Here is a 14,893-nt window from a genome sequence, read left to right as displayed (position 1 = left end):
TGGGATTCTTGATAATTTCCTATATATTGTTGTAGGACAATGATCTGTTTCCTACTTCCTCTTTCTGACCAAGGATTTCTTTTGCCTTTTCACAGATAAGGGAAACAGTCTTCTTCAGCTCTTTTCCAGTCTCTTTATGAACTGAGTTTTAAAAATGCCCTTTGAAAAAACACAGCACTTAAAATGCTAGGAAATGTTGTGGGGTTACATGTGCTGCAAAAGCAAAGACAGGGATTCCATAACCTAGCAGGCTGTTTGTCTGACCTTGTTCTGATGTCCTCTCTTTCTCATCAGCACACTTGAGTACATTTGAGCACTATTAGCTCAGGACTGCAAAAGTCAAAGCTCCTTCTTAGATAATGTCTTCTGTGTATATTTATGCAACAGCTTTTAAATCAAAACAAAATGCATGTTTTATTAAGATATGGCAGTTTCCTTGTGTTTAATGCTAAAGTATTTGATTAAAACTATATGCTTTTGCAACACATCTTTGTTGTTGCGAAGTACATTAAAAACCTACTCTTTGAATTACAACTCCATCTTAAAATATGATTCAATATTTGACCTTTTGAAAACCTCAGTGTTAATATCTGATTTCAGAATGCAGTTTGTGTGATTGTGTGGGTTTTGGGGTTAGTTTTTGGTAAATAGATATTGTGGAGTTTTGGAAGTTTTTTTTTGCCTAATAGGTTTTCATGTGTTCTTTTTTTTTTCTTTTTCTTTTTTTGCTGGAGATTTAGTGCACTGCTGTTTTGAATACCCATAATACCATAGAAGTGCTTTTGTTTTAACTCTTCATCAGCTCTTAGTTAATGTAAAAGTAGATACATGACTTGTGGGACATTATCCAGGAGCCTTGTTTGAAACTTACGTCTTTGTTTGTTTCTTCTTTTCTGTTTTCTTTCCCCTCCCTCCCTGTCATTCCAACACTGTCAGGCAATATAATAACCTAAAGAACATAGACGTTGCATTTTGGGAAAAATATATGGTACCTGTTGGCAACTACTCTCTCTTTTGCCCTTGTTTGATTGCACAGAACTTTTTCTAGTTGGAATAGCTCAGTGTTTTTGTTTGTGGCTTACAGAAAAAAAAAACCAAAAACCCATAGACTAGGAAACTCATTAAAGTGAGATGTTGATTTAATTAATGCCAACAACATTTCTCTGAGAGATGGAGGTGATAAAATGTGTCCCAAAGGGCTGTAGTAGTAAGTTTTCTGTTTAAAGATGCTAAAATGGAAGGAAAAAAATATACAAACAAATACCAGAAAGGAAAGTAATAGATGCAGGAAAAAACATTTCAGATACAATGGTCTGTAGTTCAGTGTTTCCTTTCTCCTCAAGTTAATAATTTTGCTGATTTTTCACTGGCTTCAGTTTCCCCTTGGTTCTGACCTCTGTATGTCTCTGTTGCTGTTAAATATATTGAAATAAAGCAGTTGAAAAGAAATTTTTTGTTTTTAAGGCATGTTTCTTCTTTTAAACTTGCAGTCAGCTTCAAACGTAGTCTCTTCAGTTATATCTGGTAATATTGTCTTCTTTGTTCTGTAGAAGTGTCATACATTACAATTAAAAGAAGTTTGTGTTACACTAGACAATTATAAATTCCTGTGTTCTTTACAAAATGAGCACATGGACTGAGTTGTTTGATTGAACTCTTACTATTGTATATCTTATTAATAACTACAGAGCTATTTTCATTGATTTATTACAAATTCAACTTTCTGATTTTGATAAAGCATATATATGTCTGTTGCTAAAGAGTTCTTTAAATTGTTGCAATTTTCAGTAAATGCATTAAATTGGAGCTTTCTTGAAAGTACTTTTTTGGTTGATTTCTCACTATTTTGTGATGACCATCTACAGAAAAACTTTCAAAGTTTTAATTTTTCTTTGCAGATCATGTTCAAAATGAAGAAAACTATGCACAAGTGCTAGATAAATTTGGAAGTAATTTTTTAAGTCGGGATAATCCAGATCTTGGCACAGCTTTTGTAAAATTCTCCACGCTTACTAAAGAGTTATCGACGCTGCTGAAGAACCTGGTAAGGAGTTTCAAACTAACTTTCTAATTTTTTTACTGTATGTTCCTATGACTTGGAGATGCTTTGATCTTATTCAAAAAACAACACAGTAATTTCTACAGAGATTATCCCTAAAGGACATTATTACACACTTCCTGTGTTTGATTGCTAATTGATAGTTAAGAGGAAAAATACAAATATTGAGACTTGAGGCATCATTCTCTGACAGTAACATTTTTAAGACTGAAGGCTTTTTCTCAGGCCTTGATCACCACATGCTCCACTATCCACAAGGGCTTTATAGCAAGCTCTCCACAATTCTTCTCTCCAAACCAGAGGTTGGTTCTTAATGTATTGTCTGTCTTCTTATGGACCTTAATTTTAAATTATTCTCTGACTTGAAGTGTTTCCAGTTAAAAATCCTATACCATTAGTTCTGACTGTTATGTCGTACCTCATAAAGGGAAGCTTTTGCTTTCTGAAGAAAAATAGCAATTTGGGGTGCATGCTTAAGTGATGTTAGTAGTCCATTCTCCCTATGGTATGCAAAGCCTCCATTGCATAAATATTAGGCTCATGAAGGTGATTTAAAGGTTTGCCTCATCCAAAGTTTGTCTTAGGCCTTTTACTTCTGAAAGCTGTATAATACAATTCTAGTCTTTGAGTTCTGAAAGTAATGAAACATATTTCTTGTGCAGTCTTGTTTCATGGGTTTAACTATTGCATTCAGAAAGTGGTAGCTTCAGTTTTATGTTTTTAGTGTATCTCCAAGTGTTTTTGGCATGTAAAGTATAAACAAGATTACCTAACACAAGCACAATTGTTCTTGATCACATCAGAGATCTGTGTAACCAGTACCCTGACTGTGACAGTTGCCCAGATGTGAATCATTAGGGAAGAGTAGAAGTAGAAAGCAAACATATAGTGATAGCTTCTGTGTTACGATCCTGAAAACAGTCTTCAACTTAGTGATATTGGAGCTGGATGCTGTATCATTTGTCTTGTAATTCTTGTTAGTAATACCTTCATGAGTTTGTCTAAGGATTTCTTGAATGTGTACTATGCTTGGCACAGAATGCGGTAGATTCTTCCAGAGAGCTAAAATGAATTACTCTTTGAAATGTCTATTTTTAATCTGATCCTCTGATTCTTACAAGAAATGTAAGAATTTCCTTGGTTTTCCCAGGAATTTACAGATAGCTGTCATTGTTCCTTTCTCTTCCTCATTTACTTTTCTAGATGAGTCTTAGTTATTCCATAACTTAGATTGTCTTTGGTAGTCCTTTCTGTATCTTTTTGTAGTACTATTGTACCCATGAAAATGATTCTATTGCTTATTCCTTTTTCTGAAGGTTGATTGCTGTATGATTACTGAGCATTGAGCTTGAAGTTTTCAAGGGATTCAGTGTTGTTACTTCAGGGTCTTTTTCTTGAGGCATTTTTCTTGATGCTTGTTATTTCATAAGCATGATTCTATGTGCAGTTTTTTCTCCTCATCCATCACTTTACATTTTTCAGTATAGACTTCAGTTGTTAATTTCATTCTCTTAGCAGTGTTACAACATTCTTACGCAACTCTTTATCCTTGCCTTTCGCTTCTACTAACCAGAATAGCTTTTGTATCAGCAGACATACTCAACTGACTCTACATTGCTCTAAGATTCACTTACAAACATCCCATACTGTGCAGGCCCTAGCAACACTGAAAACGAGATGTCACTTCTGACCCTTCATGCCTTCAGAGTCTTGCCTCTTTTTCATGACCTACTAACTCATCTAAAGATAGCCACACCCTAATGAAGCTTTCTTTAAGAGCTTTGTTCCAGCCTGTATTCAAAAGACACATAGATGAGTGGCTGAGGGATACGGTTTAGGTTAGTCATGGCCTGGCAATGTGAGGTTAGTGCTTGGACCTGATGATCTTAAAGGTCTTTTTCAACTATAATGATTCAGTGATTCTATTACCTGGATCATCCGTGCTTGATTTTGATGTTGGCACTTTTTAAAACTGATACACAGGCAAAGGACCTGCTTGCCTCTTCAAAAAGGCTTTTGTCATTCCAGCTTATTTTAGCCTCCTTTAACCTTAATTTATCACACACAAAAAAAAAATCGAAATATGTATTATCGTAGTTTGAGGACAGTTTAGGAATCAAACTCACGTTTGTTGGAAGCTCGCTGGACTTTCATTCCTTGCAGGGCTTCCATAGAGATATTTAACAGCTTTGAACTCAGAAACAAGAAGTGAGGGATTGCTTATTTATTTGGGTTTTTTTATTTAAAGTAGTGCCAAATGAAAGAAAAAAGCTTCTTTCTCTTAAGAAGCTATACTCATTATGCTATTTCAACTATACTATGAAACATTATCTAGCTAAATCATTGGTAACAGGATTTAAAATAGGCTATTCCCTAGTGTACTTTATTCAGCAGTCTCAAATAGATAATGAGCTTATTTTACAAATGTCTCAGCATTTAAAAAACACTGATTTTCTTTTCACCTTTCTTCTCTCCAAGATAATTCTGCTTTGTTGGCCTACTGTTGCTCTTAAGCATCGTTCTGGTTAGTACACTGAAAGAAGAAGGTTTTTAAAATATTGAAATATGAGTTGAGGTCCAGTGAAAAAGCAATTGAGAGGAGGGTTGTATAATGGCACTAATGAAGCCCCAAAATAGGTGCTGAGGCTTATGTTATTTAAAAAAAAAATGAAATAAAATGACATGCTAATAGGCTTTTTTTCTTTATAGAGCAGATTGCTGCTGCCTTGTTTGATAAAAGTGCAATAAAATACCGAGCAACTCTTAAAGACAGGAAGATGAGTAAGGAAGAGAGCTGCCCAACAGGCCAAAAAAAAAACCTTCAAGCATTTGGATCCCTTTTTAATTACATTTTTTAACTGTAATTCTGATTCATTAAATATTTTCCTATAAATTGTGATCATATGCATATTTCCTGAGGAAAGTACAGAATAATTTCTTTATATATGTTTAAAGGAATTAAAGTGATCATTTTGAGTGATATTCCTTAGTTAGTATGATCATTTACTGCGAACTAAAGTCAGTAACTTGTATAACATATGAAACTTCTGGAAACCATCATTTGGAAATGACTACTATGCACTCAAGGTCAAAAATAAAAGCATATCCAGTTATTATTTTTACAAAAAAAAAATTGCTATGCAAATTTTACTGTAACCTGTTGATGTTATTACTAAACAGCACCTGAAACTTAAAACCTATAAATATCATGTTCCACTTGAGGCTCTTTTTTGCTGTTGCTAAGATTGTCTTGGAAGAGTGACACATAAGGACTACTTTACTAACTTTTATGGAAGGTAATTACATTGTGGTTGACCATTTCAGCAATCTTGGGAGTGTCCCACCGGAATTGGTTTCTATGCTTTTCACTATTTCTACCTCCTCTCCCATTCCAGATCTCATTATTTATGCAGTAATTCATTATAATAGTGCATTAAAAAGCTATATGAGTTAAATGTGAAACTGAGTGTGTCAATATCTTTAAATTGATCTAGAAGAGGCTTCAGAAGACTATGTGGAGCACTTTCAGATTACTTGGTTTCTACATTTTATATGGTGCTTACCTTTCTCCAAAAGTTTAAAGCCTGTTTTTTACCACCTTCCTTTCCTCAGCTAATCTTTATGGGCACATTATGTATTTTCTTCTGGTGAGAATATTTTCCTTTTGCTTTATCAGATAAATTTCCAATCCATTTGTGCTACTGTTTTATCAATTATTCAACTATGTAATAAATGATTCTAAAATCTTACCACACTAGACTAACAAATTGCTATTTAGGGTTTTTTTTTCCATAACTGACATACTAGCTGACTATTGTTCAGTAATTTCAAGCAAAATCTTAATGGCTTGAATTGGTTATCCATAACGGATACATTTTGAAAGAAGAAAAAGCCTACAGTAATGTACTGTTGTTTGTGCTTGCCCTCATAACTACTGTAAGTCTACCATGTCCACCCATATCATAGAATCATAGAATAGTAGGAGTTGGAAGGGACCTTTAGAGATCATCCAGTCCAACTCTCCTGCTAAAGCAGGTCGACCTAGATCAGGTCACACAGGAATGCGTCCAGGTGGGTTTTGAAAACCTCTAGAGGAGGAGACTCCACACCCTCCCTGGTCAGCCTGTGCCAGGGCTCCCTCACCTGAACAGTGAAATCGTTTTTCCTTATGTTTAAATGGAACTTTTTGTGTTCCAACATCATCCCATTACCCCTTGTCCTGTAAATGGATACAACAGAAAAAAGTGATGCCCCAATCTCCTGACACCCACCATTTAGATGTTTGTAAATATCAATGAGATCACCTCTCAGTCTCCTCCTGACTAAACAACCCCAGTTCCCACAGTTTTTCCTCATAAGGAAGATGTTCCAGTCCCCTGTTCATCTTGGTGGCCCTGTTCTAGACTCCAGAATTTCCCTGTCCCTCTTGAGCTGAGGAGCCCAGAACTGGACACAGGACTCCAGATGAGACCTCACCAGGGCAGAGTAGAAGGGGAGCAGAACCTCCCTCAATCTTCTGGCCACACTCTTCTTGATGCATCCCAGAATATGCATCCAGAATATGGCAGAAATTTGTCTTTACTCTTTTTTTTTTTTAGCTAGACTGGGCTCAAAATATTTTGAGTATTCTTTCTCAAAATTAACATTTGAGAAATGAACCTCAGTTTAGGTTAAGTGGAAAGTGATTAAAATGGTTGAGAATTTAAACAATAATACTTTTTCTTTAATCAGTTGTGAGCTTAATATTGATAATTCTTTTCCTTCTCCAACAAAATTGGTGTGGCAAAGGAGTTGTTAGTTGTGATGTATTGGGATAAAAAGACAAAAGATGACAAATTGCAAAAAGGCTTCGAATCCTGACTCCTTTTTTTTTTTTAATGAAATAATATGGAGAGGTGGCGGGTATGTCATGCAAATTTTAAGGTAAGTAGAAAAAAACCCAGAACCTGTGGTGATTTAACCCTAGCTGGGTGTGTAATATCCACCAAGTCCTTCTGTCACTCCCCGTCCTAAACTGGACAGGGGAGAGAGAAATGAGAGGTTTGTGAGTGGAGATAAGGATAGGGAGATCACTCAGCAATTAGTATCACAGGCAAAACAGACTCAACTTGGAGAAAAGGTTTGATTTATTAATGAACCATCAGAACAGAGCAGGGAAATGAGAAATAAAACCAAATCTTAAAACACCTCTTCCCAAGACTCTCCTTTCTTCCCTCCCAGTGTCTCAGAGGGACAGGGAATGAGAGTTACGGTCAGTTCATTACAGATGGACTTTGTCACTGCTGCTTCTCAAGGGGAGGTCTCCTCACACTTAGCACTGCTACACTGTGGGGTCACTCCTTCCAAAGTTCTCCAGTGTGGGTCCTTCCCATGGGCTACGGTTCCTCACAAACTGCTCCAGCATGGGGCCTCCCATGGGGGCAGCTCCTCACAACCTACCCCAACATGGGTCATCCACTGGGAGAACAGTCCTTCAGGTACCAACTGCTCCAGCCTGAGTCCCTCACAGGATCATAAGTCCTGACAGCAAACCTGCTCTAGTGTGGGCTCCTCTCTCCCCACAGGCTCCCAGGTCCTGCCAGGAACTTGCTCCAGGGTGAGCTTGCCATGGAGTCACAGCCTCTTTCAGGCATCCACTTCTGGTATGGGCTCCTCCACGGGCTGCGAGTGGGTCTCTGCTTCCCGATGGCCTCCGTGGGCTGCAGGGGCACAGCTGCCTCATCATGGGCTGCACCACAGGGCACAAGGGAGTCTTTCTTTCAGTGCAGGAGCACCCTCCTCCTTCTCCACTGACTTTGGTGTCTGCAGAGATGTTCTCACATTCTCACTCCCTGTTGCTACTGCAGTTTAGCAACTACAACAGCAACTTCTTCCTGTTCTCAAACACATTAATCACAGAGGTGCTACCACAATCACGAATTGTCCAGGCCTTGATCAGTGGCAGGATCATCTTTAGAATTGACTGGCATCAGCTCTATTAGCTACAGGGGAAACTTCTGACAGAACTTTGTTTAAAGAAGCAACTGCTGTAGCTTCCCATTACTAAAACCTGGCCTAGACGAAATCACTACAGCTCTCTAGAGTCAAACCTTAGACTGTCTGCTGTAAACTCCTTTAGTGAAATAAGCTAAAAAAAAAAATTATCATCTGGGGTTTTCATCACTAAAATTGATCAAATGTCCTTTTGGATTCATACAGAATCTGTATTTGAGCATTAATTCTGTTGTTGCAGTTAAGGAAAATATTCATTCTCAGAGGTCCATCTTTTTAGGTCTGTGTTCATGTTATTGTTTGAGGCTGCAGTTCAAGATGTTTTCATGGCTATCTTTAGCTGACTTTGACTTTTGAATATGAGATTGTGTGAATTTAGAGAAATAAAATATTGATACATGAAACAGTTATCAAGATATCTTGAATATGAAGATACAAGTATGTGTCTCATTTTCTGAATTTGAATCCATCTCACGCTAAGAATGATCATAGAATAGTTTGTTCTGGAAGGGAACTTTAAAGTTCATGTAATCAAACCCCCTGCAGTGAGCAGGAACATCTTCAACTGCATCAGGTTGTTAGAGCACTGTCCAACCTGCTCTTGAATGTTTCCAGGGGCTAGCTGTCTAGCACCTCTCTGTGCAACCTGCTATAGTGTTTCACCACCCTCATCATACAACTTTTTTCCTTATATTTAGTCAAACTCTTCCGTCTTTTAGTTTGAAAACATTACCTTGTCCTATCACTACAGGCCCTGCTAAAAAGTATGTCCTTGTCTTCCTTAGAAGCCCCCTTTAAGTCCTGGAAGTCTGCTATAAGGTCCCTTCAAAGCCACCTTTTCTCTGGGATGAACACGTCCAGCTCTCTTAGCCTGTTGTATAGAAGAGGGTTTTCATCTCTTATCAGTTATGATATCTGCAAGCTGTCTGAAAAGAAAAAACTTCAGGGGTGACTGATACGTATTTAGTGATAATTACAAAGTGATAACTTGCTGCATAACCTGTGTTCAGAAGATCCACCTTCTCTGCTATACTGAGACCCGAGTGCTTTCCAGAGGATAATGCACATCAAATTTGAGGACTATACTTTGTAGAATTGCAATAGGGATTTCAGATTTGGTAGTAATCTGTAGGGGACCCAACAGAAATCTTTTCTGCCCAGAATAATAGGAGAATGAGTCAGGTCTGGGTTTTTTTTTTTTCTTTTCAGTTAAAGACTGATGGTGAATATAATGAAGGTAAATACAGTATTTTATATATAGTGGATGTAGTTCTTGTAAATAATGACACCACAGAAGAAGTTGCTTGTAAATTGGTGCGAGGCCTTGGCTCTTAAATACAAGTGCACAGAGATTGTGCCTTGTTTCTTCATGACTTTATGCCAGTGAAAGAAGTAAACTGTGATATGAGTAATTTTAATTTTTTATGTGCATGTAATTAAAATTGCATTATTTCACTTCTGTAAAATAAAAATTGGAAGTTTTCATACATCTCTTCTGAATATGTAAGGACCTTGTGATGGAACACTGTACCTGGAAAACCTGTTTGAGCAATCAGTTTGATATTTTCTGCTGTATGGATTGTCTGTTTCACAAAAGTCCCTTAATTCATGGACTGAAAATATGCTCAGAAGACCTTATAGGACAGAAGAACTGGGGTATATAAATGGCAGACTAAAAACACTACCATAACACTTCCTTGCTCCTGTGGTTTCCAAACAGTCTGGCAAAGATAAATGGAGCGCTTCCACAGATATGTAATCAAATAGACATGAGGATTTCAAAGGGTGAAATTTAAACTCTCGAGAGAGTACAGAGATGTCAAAAATCATAGAATGGTAGGGATTGGAAGGGACCTTTAGAGATTATATAATCCAACCCCCGAATAGTCAAATTCCCAAATATTTGAGAATAATCCAAGAGCTGACTCTTTCTAATCGTGATTCAATTAATGTATGCCTTGTCTTGTTATCTGCTTGTAGCACAGCAAGTCCTTGGTTCTTATTCAGGAGGCTATAAGACACATTTCTTCCAAAACTTAATTTGCTTCCTAAGTACTTAAGCTGTATTTAAATATTTGCTTCAAGAAACTGAATGTTTCCCTGAGATGCTTTCAGAACTTTGTTACATGCCTGTATAAGTAAAAATTAATTACGTGTATTATTTTTATGTATATCATATATGCTTCTATGTCTCCTACAATTGAATGTTTATTAATTCTTCCCAGACATGAATTTAGTATTCATTTAGAAATTTTGAGGTGATTGCAACTTCACTAATGAAGTTCAAAGACTTGTTGGCAGTAGTTTGATAAGATGATAGTAAGTCTTTTTTTAATTACAGCAGTATAATGTTTTTCCTTTCAGCTCCAGGGTTTAAGCCACAATGTTATTTTCACTTTGGATTCTCTCTTAAAAGGAGACTTAAAAGGTGTTAAAGGGGTAAGTGTTGAAAACCGGTTATTTAGGGAAATGTTTTCAGGTTCTGCTGTTATAATAGTTTTTCATTCACCCATGACATTATTTCTTATGTTGACATTTATTAATACTTAATATGTAGTCTAAAGAATGAACGCAAAATGGGCATGACTTCGATGCTTCTTCAGAATTTCATTGTAAATTTCTATCTTAATGTGCCCAGGAAAACAAGATTTAAACCCAGTATTTTTTTCCAACTGCTGTGTGAAAAGTTTTAAAAGAAAACAGTAATTTTACTTGCTATTTGCAATTTCATAACTATAAAGACAAAGCTGTAAGAATGTTCTAAGCAAACTTTCTGTTTTCCAAAGGACCTCAAAAAGCCTTTTGACAAAGCCTGGAAGGACTATGAAACCAAATTGTAAGTATTTTTCTCTTTTTCTTTAAAATTCTTTTTTTTTAAGTTTCATTCCCCACCCAGTCACAAACTGTGTACAGTATCTATAGATAGAAAGGTGAATGTGAGTAAAGCATCTGTTCCGTGAGTCACTCTTCTGCACTAATAGAAAGTCTTTTTATGTGCTCTGTGCAGTAGTTAAATGACTGCCCAGCGTTTCTTTAATGTGAAAAGGATACTGAATGCTTAGATGCTAAAAATTTTGCAGTGAATTGTTGACATTTCAGATGGCATTCAGACATTCTTTTATATGTTTTTATAACCATAAGAACCATCTTATACTTAAAGTCTATTGATAGTTAAAGCCATGAGATGTGTATGTTGTCATTTATTGCAGAATGGTATATTTTTGAGAGACAAGAATTTTAGTGCAGTTCATGTAACTTCTAAAATATCTGTGATTCTAAAAAAAATTGTTACTGTAATACCCAACTTCTGTGGATAAAGAATGATGTTTAAAAACATGTAGTAGCACACTTGCAGTTGGTGGGATGGTTCAACATGTTCTCAAGGAACAGTTGTTTTATCGTTATTTGAGAGCTGTCAGGAGTTCATTCATATTTTGTATCTTTTCATTTATTCCCCTTTCTAATCCTATTATTAGCTTTTTTCATTTAGTTCAAACCAGGAGGGGAGTAAAAAAGCAATAAGATGAAAAGGCCACTATCAACTGCTGAAACATGTATTATCAGTATAATGTTCTTACCTACATATAGTAACATTTGCCATCAAAATTCATTGTGATGTTACATCCTTGTGAAGAAGTGAACTGGAAATGAAGTTATTACTAATCTAAGGCAAAAGAAGATATTCCTGTCCTAAAATGACACAATTGTACTCAGTTGAATATTCCAATTTACATGCAAATTGTTTCTTGCTTCTTTTTTAGTTATTCAGCTCTTACAGATATTGCATATTTTCAAAAATGTTGAATATTTCTCTATAGAAAGCAAATTGGTGTAAAAAGAATTCTACCTGTCAAATTGCTGTATGTAAATTTAGGGATCTCTTTAACAGGCTGTTTATACCAAATGCTATTAAACACAACGTAGGAGACAGAGGTATCTCAGTCTTAAAGCATGGAATTATCTATGAGGTTATGTTCTCAATTGGAAAGTTAACGGGAAGAGATCTTGTTAACTTTTTTTTTCTCTGGAGAGGAAATCTCACTTGTACTGATTAAGAAGAAATGTCCCTTAAATTTCTTAGAGAAGCCTATTCCCCACAGTTTATTCAAGAACAAATGCCAAGTCAAGATTAGAGCTGCAGTGCTGAAAAATTCACTTTCTACATGCAAACATTATTCCTTTTTCAGCTGGAGAAAAGGAGAGTTCAAAAGCAAGTTATTCCTTTTTATTAATTTATTTTTTCCCTGACAACAAGTATTGGGCTAATAAACCCACACTGTTTTGTCACCTGTATTATGGAAGTACAGCTTCAGTGTTTTTTGTTTTTTTTTTTTCTCAAAAAGACTGTTAGAGAGAACAGATCTTTAGGGTTTAAGAAATCAGAAAATATTTAAACTTCTCTACTCTGTATTGGAAACCTAAGTTTGCTTAAAAATGGAGTATCCATTTAGGCTGTGGAGTAGATACGTAAGGACAGCCACATTGTAGAGCTCTAATTAAAATCACCATGGCCTTCTAGTTCCATATTTGTGTTTCACTATTTCAGAGTTTCAGTGTTGGTTTTCTCTGATAATGTAATTACTAGAGGTCATGTCATTTAGTGTACATTGTAGACTTCATATGGTGCCTTATTTTATCTTGAATTCCTGCATTATAAGCATTAAACATCTTTACTTAAGTTACTTTGCCACTTCCCTGGCAAGCTTGTAGTTTCTTATACTGCAGTGAAAAGCAAACATACATATCATATAGAAAGAATGAGGTTTTAAAACTTGTTTTTCTTCCCAAAGTAGCACACCAACTAGAGAACGGAATTAAAGTATGAGAGGAAGGAAGGGCAGCATCAGGCTTCCATTACTTCTGGACACTTAAAAATATATAGGATTTGGTATCATAGAGGAACTTATCTTCAGAGTGGCTTCTTTAATATTTCTTATTATTTTTTTCATTAATAATTATATCACTTAAAAGTAGAAGTTCTCTAACATATTTTCCTGTTACAATTTCAGTACAAAAATTGAAAAGGAAAAAAGAGAACATGCAAAACAGCATGGGATGATAAGAACTGAAATAACAGGAGCTGAAATAGCAGAGGAAATGGAGAAGGAAAGACGGCTATTTCAGTTACAGATGTGTGAAGTAAGAACCACATTTCAGCTTTTAATTATGACACCATAACTTAAAAAGAGAACTTTTTGAGTTCTTAAAAGTATCTTGTGGGCCTTAAAGGTGGTGAAATCTACTTTGTAATTTAATGGGGTTAGAGGGAGGAAATTTTTTCAATGTCACATAGTACAGCAGTGTAAAGATAATTATTTTAGCCACTCTGTACAAAACATGACTTCCTCTTGTTATAGTCTTTTCTTTGGTTTTAGGTTATTATGCTAAGGTTCTTGGGCTGAAATATTTCTGGGGAAATATTTCTTATCTTTTCAGGTTTATGGTTGAGCAATTCAGGAAGTACTTTTTATATCTTTTTTCCAACATGCTTCCTGAAGCCTGCTAAAATTTCTAATAAAGAGATAAATGATAGTGATATGTTATTTCTCGTCATTATATTGTAGTGGCAATTACTTTAAATTGCATATTATTTGTGGTTTTATGATATTTAAGTAATAACTGCAGTAGCATTAGAAAAGGGACATCTTCAGACAATTCTAAAAGGTGAAACTTTATTGAATTTGTTTTATGTTTTGAGGTATTTGGATTTTTTAGGAATGGTCAAGTAAACTCCTTGGTTTATGTTTTGCTTAGCTGTGGGGTACTTAAGAGTCAGCACCCAGGTTAAACACAGAGATGATTCATTTAATTGAGCAAATGATGTTTTATTGATTGAAAACTCTTGAAGGTTGAGAGGCATGATTATCAACATGTTTTTCTCTGTCTATACAGTATCTTATTAAGGTTAATGAAATCAAGACAAAAAAAGGTGTGGACCTTCTGCAGAACCTTATTAAGTATTATCATGCACAATGCAAGTAAGTGCAATGCTTTTAAGCTTTAGTTATGATTTTCTTCTTTTTTACACAAGTGTTTGCTTCCCTTTTTGAATCTGGTTACATCAGGGATTTTTATTGTCATCATCATCTGCCAGGTGTCTGTCTAATAAGCTTCAGCTTGTTAGACTGCAGTCTTTCAGTAGAGTATGAAAGCAAGTGGATGAGGCAGGTGAGTGATGGAGAAAGGGGCCAAGGGAAAACCTTGTGTGTTGCATACAAAGTTAATTTCAGTTCCTGAGGCATAGATGTAGAATGTAATTTTAGAAATATCTTGTTTATTCCACGTAATAGTTTTTAGGATTTACATAAATTTTGCAATCATTTGTGAAAGTCAGTAATGTACTGGAAATTTCTTGGGGTGAAACTGGTAAAATGCAGTCATTAGAGAGATGCAGAATCAGAGAGGCAAAAGTACAGGAACTTTTACTCAAGTTAAATACAGTAAAAAGATTGTGTAAATTATTAAGGGGAACCATATTGACTAGCAGGTAAAAAATAAGGTAAGCTAATATTCTCTCTAGTTTGATACTACTTAAAATCACAATTGTATCTCTACTGCTGAAAGATACTATATTTTACAACTATTAGGAAGAAGCTTTTTGTTAGGTTTTTTTTGTTTCTGAACATGGGAAGAGCTGAATATATTTTATTGGTTTTTCCATTTTTCTCCACAAGGCAATCTACTTTGTGTTATGAATTCTGTGTGTTCCTGGTAAATCACAGTTGTTTCTCTTTATAGTTTCTTCCAAGATGGCTTGAAAACAGCTGATAAACTTAAACAATATATTGAGAAGTTGGCTGCCGACTTATATAATGTAAGTTTTACTTATAACGAGCTCAATGT

The 14,893-nt window shown here is 35.6% G+C and overlaps 1 protein-coding gene across 2 annotated transcripts in view; it reads left to right on the top strand.

The window, feature by feature from the left end:
* The window catches only part of ASAP1 (ArfGAP with SH3 domain, ankyrin repeat and PH domain 1), a 157,797-nt gene that overhangs the window by 82,466 nt on the left and 60,438 nt on the right, over positions 1-14,893 (top strand). For both annotated transcript variants that reach the window (XM_061994994.1, XM_061994995.1), the window contains 6 exons: positions 1,899-2,044; positions 10,415-10,489; positions 10,837-10,886; positions 13,060-13,189; positions 13,943-14,028; positions 14,789-14,864. In XM_061994994.1, the coding sequence (XP_061850978.1) occupies positions 1,899-2,044; positions 10,415-10,489; positions 10,837-10,886; positions 13,060-13,189; positions 13,943-14,028; positions 14,789-14,864 (563 nt within the window). The remainder of the gene's footprint in view (positions 1-1,898; positions 2,045-10,414; positions 10,490-10,836; positions 10,887-13,059; positions 13,190-13,942; positions 14,029-14,788; positions 14,865-14,893) is intronic.

The sequence above is a fragment of the Colius striatus genome, chromosome 4 (genome assembly GCF_028858725.1).
Source record: "Colius striatus isolate bColStr4 chromosome 4, bColStr4.1.hap1, whole genome shotgun sequence".
Lineage (NCBI taxonomy): Eukaryota > Metazoa > Chordata > Aves > Coliiformes > Coliidae > Colius > Colius striatus.
The sequence above is the reverse complement of the archived record's forward strand: the minus strand, read 5'-3'. Positions and strand labels throughout refer to the sequence as shown.